Here is a 12,232-nt window from a genome sequence, read left to right on the forward strand (position 1 = left end):
CAGAGCTGCCTCTTGAGATCTCGCTCCTTTCCAGACTTTCTACAGCGAGGCCTCCCTGCATCAGCACAACAGCCACTCCTCCTTACGGAGATCTCTGCCCCATGCCTGGTACTCTCTCTCCCTATTACACTGGGACCACTCTTCTGCGTTCGCTAACCTGGCTCTCCTCCGAGGCCTGGATCACCTGCAGCCTACCTCATTTTATCTTTTCTCCCATTCTGCTTGTTGTATGAAGTCCTCAGTCCGTACCCCTGCAGTCTGCCTGTGCTCTTTATCTTACCAAGCGCACAAGAGGTGGGAAGATCTGCCAAAGAACACGAGACGTTCATCACCACTGATGCTATCCAAGCAAAAGTCTCCTTCTCGTTTACCTCACCTCTATGATAACGGCTGAACTGAATGTGTTTATTTGCCAAATGAATAGTTTATTTCTTTTTTATTTATGGTTAGATTCACTGTATATTATTATCTTCTGAAATTATGTTTTACATAGGGTCCAATTTGCAATCGGTGGTTAACAAAATTTTCCACCTCCAAATTCTGTTTTAACTTTTTGTTTTAACACCGAAGCAGTGAGTCAAAATTGACAAAGTCGTCATCAAAATAAAGATGCATTTATAATAACTCTTGCTTTCATATGGTCTTCTACCTGGACTTTATGCAACAATTGCTAGTACCAGAGTTGTAAATCACATTTATTGATGCTTTTCCCAGAAGCAACTTACAATTATTTACCCATTTATATTGCTGGGTAATTTTACTGGGGCAATTCAGAATAAGTACTTTACTCAAGAGTACTACTGCTCGAGGTGGGATTCAAACGTGCAAGCGATTGAATGTTTTGTGATGGCTCAATTACACAAGTCTTCTGGTAAGCGAACAAAGCTTTCTTTATCCTTAGACCTACTCGTCGAACGCTGGTGGCGCTTAGTGGCCATCGGCAGTACTGCAAGCGCATTTTGGGGACCGTCCTAAAATTTCCAGCACTAGTTCCTGACGAAAGCGAAAGCTTGTAACGTTAGGAAAATAATAAAGGAATTGTGTGTGGAATATTTCAAACTGTTATTTTATGATTGTTATTCGAATTTAAAGTATTTGTAAAATTTTTTATCAATCGATAAAGTGTGCGCCTTCATAACCTTTCCCAGCATGCAATATGAATATCCAGTTATATTTTCACTTTCTAAATCAGACACCTGGGCGAACGACTAGAGAAGGTGAGAAACAGACGTTTTGTATTATACGACTAGTCACTAGGTACTGGCAAAATGACTCAGTTTTCTTTTTGTGTTTTTTTTCTTTGCTTTCCAAATTTGCAAATTGATTAAGTGTCACTGATGGACGTGCATCCACGTGATCACCCAACATCTACCATCTGGCTTCTGAACTCTTTCTATATCTCTGGCTTTTGTCTGAACTCTTTCTACACCTCTGTTTTTGTAGGAAGTTGATGTGGCTCAGACCTCAGACAGGTGGCCCTGAATGCTGTTGCCAGGCATAAGGATGGAACTGCAAACTTTGCTGTACTTCTGTGGTCTTCAAGTTCTAGTGGTCATTCTCAACCTTTGTCCCTCTGTCGCAGTAACAGAGAAACAAAGTGAAGAGAAGCACAAGGCAACGTCTCCGTTTACCATCAAGAACCAGGCATTGCCTTGGGATAACATCAGGCTTCCACAAGCTGTCAAACCTTTGCATTATGATCTCCTTATCCACCCCAACTTAACTTCCCTTGATTTCACTGGGTTTGTTCAGATCCAGTTGGAAGTTTTGCAGGAGACCAGCGCTATCATTCTACACAGCAAGGACTTGCACATCTCCAAGGCAGAGCTTGTAGAATCAGGCAGAACTCATCCTCTTCAGGTTCTCGAACTTCCATCCAACCAGCAAGTGGCTCTTCTGTCCAGCGATGTCATAGTTAAGGGTCGTCAGTGTGCAGTTTCCCTCACATTTGCTGCCAATCTTTCCGAGACCTTTCACGGCTTCTACAAAAGCACGTACCGTACACGCAACGGAGATGTCAGGTAAAACACTCATACAAATCAGGCGGTTGTGACTTCTTGTAGTATCTTAATATGAACTGTCATGTGTCTATAAGACTGAGCAGACTCACCAGCCTGATGTATAAGTCCTTGTCCTCTTCTGTCAGAGTTCTTGCCTCCACGCAGTTTGAGCCCACCAGCGCACGCTCTGCCTTCCCCTGCTTTGATGAACCAGCTTTCAAAGCTAATTTCTCTATTCGGATCCGTCGAGAGGCCAGGCACGTTGCTCTCTCCAACATGCCAAGGGTATGTTGATATAACCATTTACTGCTTACCCACTGAAGAGACACTGCTTTATCCTAGAACAGTTTCCATAAATAAGAGCCCACGTTATGTGCGGTTTGTTGTTCTCTAATTTCTATATTTTAATAATATAATTTTATTTATGGTTTTCACATCCTTCTTAATGTATATGTTTAGCTATAATAAGACTGAAAGCATAGGGAGTTCCATGCTGTATGCAGGAGATCATTTTAGTGGATGCTGGTAACCCATTCATCTCTCCAGGTGAAGACAGTCGAGCTGCCCGATGGAATCCTGGAGGACCACTTTGACACCAGTGTGAAGATGAGCACCTACCTGGTGGCTTTTCTTGTGTCTGACTTTGTGTCCATCAGCAAGACCAGCCTGCATGGAGTCAAGGTAACCAGCATAGGGGCCTCAGGTCATCTTTAAGCAGTCTTAGTCTCAACCCAAAAAAGTCCTTTACTTCTCACAGCCAAAGAATTTAGACGAGATGTATTCTTCTTTTCCTTGTCCATCGTTACATTTGCACGCAGCACATACGCAGTGATAGATCAGTTAAGGCTTTATTGAGTCCAGTTTTTTATGATTTACCTTTTTCTGTACATGTCTCATATCAGATTTCGGTATACACGGAACCTGAGAAGATCTCCCAGGCAGAGTTTGCACTGGATGCTGCAGTGAAGCTCCTAGACTTCTATGAGGATTACTTTGACATCCCATACCCACTACCCAAACAAGGTCAGTATGACTTGCAGTGTGTTTTTAGTCCAAGTAAGTGTTTCATGTGAGGTGGGCTGAACGCTGTCTAGGGGGACAGCAGCCACTATGGAGGTCAGAGACATTTCATTGCATTTAAAGGATGTAGGTTCAGTTCTCACCTCTACCTCAAGGTATTTACCTTAAATTAAAACAGTGAAAATTATTCTGCTGTGTAAATGAATAAATGTTTGCAAGCAGCTTAGCATACAAATCTCACAATGTGGGGGAAAAAAAAAAATTGGGGAAAAAAACTGTCAGATAAATGAATAAGTAACAGTGAGTTGATATGAAAGTTGCACAGCTGAAGATCAAACTTCTGAATTCAGTGCGCCGGTATAACACATGTCCACGACAACCGCACAAAAAGGACTTGACCAGATGTGTGTTTCTGTATGTCTTGATGTTGTATATAAATTTGTATATAATGTATCAGTGTATGGGGGGTCCGGTGGTGCAGCAGGCTTGGCCGGGTCCCACTCTCTGGTGGGTCTGGGGTTCGAGTCCCACTTGGGGTGCCTTGTGACGGACTGACGCCCCGTCCTGGGTGTGTCCCCTCCCCCTCCAGCTTGCGCCCTGCGTTGCCGGGTTAGGCTCCGGCTCGCTGTGACCCCGCTTGGGACAAGTGGTTTCAGCCAATGTGTGTGTGTATATCAGCATTATATTTATATCATTTATTGGTGTTACTGTCTGTGCATGTATTGCCTGATTCCTATTTATATCTTTTATAGACTGAGGGAGCTACACAAGCAAGAATTTCATTGTGTTTTACGTTCTCATGATGAAACAACTTGACAGCATAAGCAATGGATTTATTAGGCTACATAACAGTGCACAATTTCTGAAGCAGGACAATATTTGTTACTGTAACTTGATATTTTCATCAGTTTCGTCAATGTATGAGTCCCCTCTCCATCTTTACCCACAGACTTGGCTGCTATACCTGACTTCCAGGTGGGAGCCATGGAGAACTGGGGTCTTACAACCTACCGGGAGTCTGCTCTTCTATTTGATCCCACAAAGTCCTCGGCTTCCGAGAAGCTGGGAATCACCATGATTATTGCCCATGAGCTGGCGCACCAGGTTTTATTTTTTACATCGTAAATTTGCACACCTCTACTTCAAAGTGGTGAATTTCTTCCCTTTAAATGACCACTAATAATATAAATAAGATCATATTATAGTTTTTTTCCCTATTATACTCAATTAATTGATTTTGTCAGTGTTATTGTAACGTGACCATATTTGTCTTCTCCTGTCTCCTCTCTGCACCCCGCAGTGGTTTGGAAACCTGGTGACCATGCAGTGGTGGAATGACCTGTGGCTCAATGAGGGATTTGCAAAGTTTATGGAGTTTGTATCAGTCAGCGTCACCCACCCTGAGCTGCAAGTGGTTAGTGTTTTCTTTATCAAACAAAGCGCACAGGTGTTTGTATTCTCAGCAAAATCCTGCACGATTAAAAATACAGAAAAAAAATTCTATCCTTCATAAAACGTCCCACACGAACTAAGCATATTCATGTTGATTTTTCTTTGTTTTTCCACCTATTTCACTTGTGTTCATTTAAGTTATTCTTCTCCTAATTCTCCTTTGCTTCCTTTACATAGGAAGATATTTTCCTCGACAAGTGTTTCTCAGCAATGGAAGTGGATGCTCTGAGCTCCTCACATCCAGTCTCCACCCATGTGGAGAACCCCACACAGATAGAGGAAATGTTTGATGATGTCTCGTATGAAAAGGTGAAATTCCTTTCTGTACATATTTCTACACATCTTCGTGGAAAGACTTAAAACCCTTCAAACTGCACTGCTTCCCAGGAAGACCACTGCACTGTCAGTTGTACATGAGAGATTTATGCCTTTTATATATCTTTAGATCAACTGAATATGCATGTAATCCTGCAGTGTACAGGTGGTTCCCGATTTACGACGGGGTTACGTTCCGATAAACCCGGCATAAGTCGAAAATTCACTTAGTACACCTAACGTACCGAACATCATCGCTTCTTATACTTTAAGATGGTCGAGATCGTCGATTGCGAAAGTCCACGTTCACGTGCGATGGCCATTATGGGCTTGCTGCCTTCGTGCTGGACAATTATCTTGAGTTTCTCCTCAAGAGTAATTGTCCTCCTCTTCTTCTTCTTCTTCCCACCGATGGGCGTTTCTGTGACATTATGGATGCACAAAACACAGGGAGGTATCTGTACGGCGAAAAAATCAAAATTCAGAATTCCAAGTACGGTTTCTACTGCATGTCTATCGCCAGCTCGCCATCGTAAAGTCGAAAAATCGGAAGTCGGGACCATCGTAACTCGGGAACCACCTGTATTTTGTCGCAACTACTAGTTCTCCACCCCTCTTGAACAATTTCTCATGTGTTTTCTAGTGTATTTATAGTCTTAACTGAGTCATTGTACTTCTGTACAAATGGATTGTCCTTGGTTTGCTCTGAATTACACTCAGTCGAGTGTCTTTTTGTTTCCGTTTGTTTTAGGGAGCTTGCGTCTTGAACATGTTGCAGGATTTCCTCAGTGCCGACGCTTTTAAAAACGGAATTGTCCGCTACCTCCGGCGGTACAGCTACAAGAACACGGTGACCAGTGACCTATGGAATAGTCTGACTAATGTGAGTCTTTGTGGCTCTTCACTGTTCATTAAAAAGAAGCAAATTTGTTATGATCATAACTTAATTTTTTTTTTACATATATTTGGATAACATTAATGAAGAAGCACAAAAACATTGTTTGGAGGCTAAATATTTCATTCCTTTTTGAACAACTTCAAAATATATGAGAATGAAATTACTGCTTAACCCATAAAGGGTTATTTTTGTGTGTGTTTGGGTCTTTCCTCAGGTCTGTGAGCATGATGAGCAGGATGAGGGGCGACCGAGAGGCGATGGTTTCTGCTCCAGGACCGAGTCCCAGCCTGCAGCTTCAGTAAGGGTCGTCCGCACCAGGAAAGTGCGAAACATCAGAGTTATCGGTTTTCTTCTCGAGACTAACATGCTAAAACATTTAATGTTAAATAATTTAATTAAAAGTAAATTAATAATTGAATTGTGCTCTCAGTTTATTGAGAGAGGATATCATTACATGGTGACAGAGTTATTAGATATTCATGGCACAACTTAATGGCTGATGCATTTTAAATCTTATAGAAGTGGTTTGTCCAGGACAAACTGGACGTGCAGGGGATGATGGACACCTGGACATTGCAAGAAGGGTTCCCTCTGATCAGCGTGGAGGTTAAAGGTCGAGAGGTCCGATTAAGTCAAGAGAGATATCTTAAAAGCGCGGAGTCTTCGAAGACGTCAGGGTAACGTATGGTTTTTATGAGGTTGTGTTGTCTCGTTGTGCTCTAGTTACCACATTGACTTCCTTTTCTTCAGGTTCCTGTGGCACATTCCACTAACCTACATGACCAGCAAGTCCAGCACAGTCCATCGCTTTCTTCTAACAACCAAAACCGGTGTGCAGCTGCTCTTTTTTTTTGTTGCCAAACACATTCCTAAGTTTGCCCAAGCAGAGCAGATCCCGTATTTCATCCTCGTCCGATGTAACACCTTGTCTCGACCCTTGAGCAGTATGTCCAATTTCAGATGTTCTGTACCTGCCGGGTGAGGTGGACTGGATCAAATTCAATGTGGACATGAACGGGTATTACATTGTCCACTATGAGGCAGGAGGCTGGGATACTTTGACTGATCTGCTCCAGCGGAACCACATGGCGCTGAGTAGCAATGACAGGGCCAGTCTCATTAGCAGCATCTTTCAGCTCGTCAGGTGAGCAATGAGACCCTCAGTGCTCTTTCACTGAATGATTTATTATGTGCCAGAACATGGATGCTGTGTGACTTGTGGTCTGTGAAAAGTAATCTGTTACAGGCAGTAGTACGTGTACAGTGCTGTGAAAAAGTAAGTACACCCCACAAAAGGTTTTCCGACATAATTTTGCAGGTATCGATTTTCTATCTTAATTTCAAACAATACTGATAGATAACAGCGATGTAATTTAACAAGTAACAACGAAACGAAAATTATTTTGCAATTATTTATTCAACGAAGAAAGTCGGAAATGCGATTGTCTGGTGGGGAAAATAACGTGGATTCGAAATCTGGTGTTGCTGAAAAAAACGTCGCCTTTCACTTCTTGTAGATGTTTCTTGCAATTGTTTGTGAGGCTCCTACAGCAACTTGAAATTTTTGCCCTGCCCTTTTTACAGAACTCCTTCAACTCTGTGATGTATGAGGGCTTCCTTGAATACACTATCCTATACTTTGACTTGGCCATTCCGTTTCTTCTTTCTGAGCCATTCTTTTGTACATTTGCTTGAGTATGAGGGTCTTTGTCTTGTTGCAAGGTCCTCTTATGGTTCACCTTCAGCCTTTTCACAGATGATCTCACATTCTCCTCAAGTATTCCCTGGTACAATATGGAATTCATTGATGAGTGAAATGGCAAACTGGCCAGGCCCCAAGGCAGCAAAGCAACTGCAAACTGTAATACTTCCACCACCATGCTTTACAGTTGGTTGAGGTTCTTTTGGTTAAAGATAGTTTGGGGTTTTGCCAAACACAACATCTGGCATTGTGACCAAACTCTACCTTTATCTCATCTATCCAGAGCACATTGTTCCACTAGTTGATCTTCACCTTGGTGTTGTCTGGCAAACTTCAGTTATGCATCATCTTTTTTTTATGACAGCAGAGGCTTCTTCCTTCCTGACCTTGCATGTAGGGCAAAGTTATGATCTTTCTTCCAGATAGTTGACTCATACACTTTGACTTTGACTGAAGCAAGAATTGCCTTTAAATCCCTTTATGTTATCCTGGGTTTGTGGGAGACTTCCTGCTACATCTTTCGTTCAGCTGTTGATGGGAATTGGAGCTGAATTTTATGGGACAACCTGTCCTTCGTAGATTTGCCAGTGCTTTGAAATATTCTCCATTTGTAGATGATCTTTCAGACAGTGGAGTGACTGACTGACTACAACAGGCTTTAAAACCCTTCCCAGACTTGTAGGGATCAACAATCTTTCTGCCATACACCTCAATTGCTAAGACCAACCCAAACCATAGGTTTCTCATGTTTATATGAAGTAACGCCCTCCAAGTTACTCTCATCCACACATGAAATTGCATTTCTGCTAATTTAAATAGCAAATGAGTGCAAAATGAAAATTTTCATTAATTTTTAATGAGATCTCCCTCAACGGTCAGTATTGTTGAAATGATAAATATTTTGTCCATTAAAAAAAACAAGACAAACCTTTTCATACGGTTTACTTACCTTTTCACCACTGTATATCGTCAGCATCATTCAAAGTTCTTCTGTAGATGTCACAGTATGTGTTTTACAGTGTGTGGGGCATTTTGGATCACAATTTTAATGCTGTCTGGTGTCAAACTGCCCCAAGCATAGGGGAAGTTCCACTCGACAAAGCCTTGGACCTGTCGCTGTACCTGAGCAAGGAGAGGCATATCATGCCAGTGATGCAGGGGTTCAGTGAGCTCGTGCCCCTCTACAAACTCATGGAGAAGAGGGACATGGAAGACCTGGAGAAACAGATGAAGGTTTTGTATGATCAGATGTCTCATCTATCATGCCTCATATTTACTCAACTTTTTTTCTAGTGACAGTTATAAAGAATTGTACTCCATTTTAGAGAATTAAGAATTTGTATTTAAAACAATTTTTAAAGAATTATTTAAATTAAGAATTATACTTTAAGAATTAACATTTTAATAGTTACAGTATAAAGGCTATATGAAATGCTGTATTCAGCAGAATGTGGAAGGCATGAAGTTTAAGCTTTTAACTTCACTTCTTTCTCACGTGAACAATCATGTTAGTCTGTGAATTTTTGGTTCTTTACTCCTCTCTGAACAGCATCCCATTTGTTGCGCTGTGCACAGGGCTACATTGTGAACCTCTTCCGAGATCTGATTGACCTCCAGTCGTGGACTAACGATGGCTCGGTGTCTGAAAGGAGGCTGCGCAGCTACTTACTGCTCTTTGCATGCGTGCGTGGTTACCAGCCGTGCGTCGACAAAGCCACCGCTCTCTTTGTCAAGTGGAAGAAGTCCAATGGCACCATGAGGTCAGGCGTTCGCACCCTCATTTTGCTTTAAAGCAGGTTTTATTAACCTGGGGTCTGTGAACTGCAGGCTTGCTTTGAAAATAACAGTCAGACTAAATAAGAGTTTCACATATTACCGTACAATTACTATCTGTGACATAATTCTGTCTCGAAATCAATTTCAGAGGAATAAATTTAATGCATTGGTTTGTACAGATTTATTTATGGACAGATTTATAGGCGGAGGTCTTTAGCTTTCATCACATTCTTAAAGGGGTCCTTGGCCTAGAAACATCTGTCTTGATCAGTATCCTTACTGGTCTACCTGAATACTCAAAAAAAGGTGGTCCCCGACTTACGATGGGGTTACGTTCCATGAAACCCATCGTAAGTCGAAAATGTATTTAATACGCATAACGCACACCTCTGCGTGATAGACTGGGAGATGCGGATCGTTGCCCAGCATCTGGAGAGAGTATCGCATCGTATATCGCTTGCCCGGGAAAAAGTCTAAATTAAAAATTTGAATTACGATTTTTACTGAATGTCTATCGCCAGCTCAGCATCGTAAGGTCGAAAAATCGTAAGTCGAACCATCGAAAGTCGGGGACCACCTGTATGTAAATATGTTGGGGTCTAAAACCAATGTAATATAATGGTCAATAAGACCCTTTTTAGTACAAAGATATGTAACTCTTTCACTGGCCATATTTCTGAAGTCTTCCCAGCGATGTGAGCCTGGCGGTTTACTTTGTGGGTGCCCGCTCTCCTGAGGGATGGGACTTCCTCTTTGAGACATACCGCCATTCCTTGTACACATCACTCAAGTTCCAGATTAAAGCTGCGCTCACCAGCAGCCCTCTGACGGAGAAGCTCCGATGGTGAGGTCGCGTGAAAGCTGTTCCTTGACTTGTGAACCCCACAACCTTTATCCGGTCGTGATTTTCTTCAGCCGTCTCTGCTCTGGATTAGGATAATGGAGCAGAGCTTGGAAGGAGACGTGGTGAAGACCCAAGACCTGCCTTCAGTGCTGGTCAGCGTCAGCAAGAACCCGAAGGGCTACAAGCACGCCTGGGACTTCCTGAGAGCAAATTGGGACAGGCTGGTGAAGAAGTGGGTTCAGTCCACACCTCCTTTTAAATTCGATTAGCGTTAAGACGGAGGTTTTAATTACAACTGTCGCTGTTTAAATAATAAAGAACCATTGATTCCTTCTCCAGGTTTGAACTTGGATCTCAGACCATCGCAAACATTGTGACTGAAGTGACCGGCAGCTACTCCACCAAGGAGATGCTGGAAGAGGTAGCTAAGAGGTGTTTTTTTTTTTTTTTTTTTTTACTGCAGTAGGTACTCTGTTTCTAGGGGGACTTTTTTCTCTGTCCCCATTTTGCTTTTTTCCAGCTGTGCGCCAGATTCGGCCGTCCCCAGCTGGCCGCGGCCTCCTGCTGTTGTAGCCTTTAGTAAAGTATTTTATACAGTACTGTAGGGAAATATCCAACTGTATGACTCAATTAAACTGCGAATGTTTCGCCCAAACATTTCCGACAAAATAAAAAATGGTTGGAGTACCAGTCATAAGTTTGAGCACACCTGGGCAAACTGGGAAATACTCGTGTGAGAATAAGTGAAAGGAAGAGAGAAAGCAGAGAGAGCAACGCACGGGTGTCCTAAATCTCTGGGAAGTACCCCGGAAGAGCTGGGAAGATGAATATTTTCAAACTTGTTAACCGAATGCCTCATGGGAAAAATTGGTGTTCAGTAAATGGTACTGGAGGGGGGTGCAGTGGCGCAGTGGGTTGGACTAGGTCCTGCTCTCCGCTGGGTCTGGGGTTCAAGTCCCGCTTGGGGTGCCTTGTGACGGACTGGCGTCCCATCCTGGTGTGCCCCCCCCCTTCAGCCTCACACCCTGTGTTGCCAGGTTAGGCTCCGGTTTCCCGCGACCCTGTATGGGACAAGTGGTATCAGATGATGTGTGTGTGATGTAAATAGTACTGAGACATCTGACCGGTACTGTACACAGGTGATAAAATGCCTTTAAACACACTTTTTTTGTTTAATCCAGGCAAAAGTATTTTAATCTAGGAGGAGCTCGCGCCACTTTGAGTCAAAGGCCCTGGATATCATGTGCTTTTCTTCATTCTACAGGGGAATGCTGAAGCCTGGCCTATTAAAAACCATTTTAACTGTGGAATTTATTATTCTGAAGCAGGAGCATACTTCCATTTCTGCAGAAAATGATTAAATGTTTCCTTCTTTGTGTCATTATAGGTGCGCAGTTTCTTCAGCTCCAAGCTGGAGGGGACTGGAATGGAACTGCGCTGTGTCCAGCAGGCACTGGAGAACATTGAAGAGAACATCCGCTGGACAGACAAGAACCTTCCTCTGCTTAAAGCCTGGCTGGACAGGCAAGGTTCACTGCAGAGAGAATAAAGAGTACCATTTTGTGGAACACGGGTGAGCCTGTATTGGGTTTGATGGCTGACAAGAAAATTTCCCAGTTTCCACAGCTGCATTTCTCTCAACCTTTGTAACACCATACGACTGAGGAAAGGTTTGAGATGGACACTAGGATTGAATTTGATTTTACGGTAGACATTTTTGGATGATGCTCAGGAAAATGCCTTTTTGGTTGTATTCTTATACTTTAACTTGGGTGATAGATTTCCTATACAGATTCCAAACAAGTGATGGATAAGTTTGTTTCTTAAACAGCACATTCATTCACATATTTGTATTTACTTTTGATTTATTTAGCAGATGCTTTTGTCCAGAGCAGGTCAATCAGGAAATCTTGAGGCTCCATAACGCAGGAGCTGTGGTCAGATGTTTCATGCGCTGGAAAGGGAGATAGGCTGCTGTCCTTTAAACAAACGCCACAAGACAAGACAGCACAGAAAACATTTTACTTTTCCTTCTAGTTTGCACTATAAGTGTATGGGGACAGATGGTAGTGTAGTGGTTTGCGCTACTGCCTTTGGATCCAAAGCTTGCAGGTTTGATCCCCACCTCTGGTTGTAGTACCCTTGAGCAATGTACTAACTTACCCTAAAAAATTGGTCCAGTAAAATTACCCAGCCATATAAATGGGTAAATAATTGTAACTGTA

At 42.6% G+C, this 12,232-nt stretch overlaps 1 protein-coding gene across 2 annotated transcripts; it reads left to right on the forward strand.

Moving 5' to 3' along the window:
• The first annotated feature begins 1,123 nt into the window (after window positions 1-1,123).
• Window positions 1,124-12,130, forward strand: erap1b (endoplasmic reticulum aminopeptidase 1b). Of its 2 annotated transcripts, none has more exons than XM_018759965.2 (19): window positions 1,124-1,217; window positions 1,583-2,021; window positions 2,147-2,285; window positions 2,547-2,681; window positions 2,903-3,023; window positions 3,970-4,124; window positions 4,321-4,434; window positions 4,650-4,781; window positions 5,539-5,670; window positions 5,900-5,983; window positions 6,220-6,362; window positions 6,436-6,515; window positions 6,646-6,829; window positions 8,464-8,620; window positions 8,963-9,147; window positions 9,846-10,007; window positions 10,099-10,239; window positions 10,347-10,428; window positions 11,395-12,130. In XM_018759965.2, exons 1-19 carry the CDS (start codon window positions 1,157-1,159, stop codon window positions 11,554-11,556), a joined length of 2,808 nt encoding a protein of 935 aa, XP_018615481.2. In that variant the 5' UTR covers window positions 1,124-1,156; the 3' UTR covers window positions 11,557-12,130. The 2 variants fall into 2 exon arrangements, with proteins under 2 accessions (XP_018615481.2, XP_018615480.2); XM_018759964.2 differs by having other exon boundaries at window positions 1,153-1,217; window positions 1,444-2,021.
• Window positions 12,131-12,232: the final 102 nt, after the last annotated feature.

The sequence above is a fragment of the Scleropages formosus genome, chromosome 17, assembly GCF_900964775.1.
Source record: "Scleropages formosus chromosome 17, fSclFor1.1, whole genome shotgun sequence".
Taxonomy (NCBI): Eukaryota; Metazoa; Chordata; class Actinopteri; order Osteoglossiformes; family Osteoglossidae; genus Scleropages; species Scleropages formosus.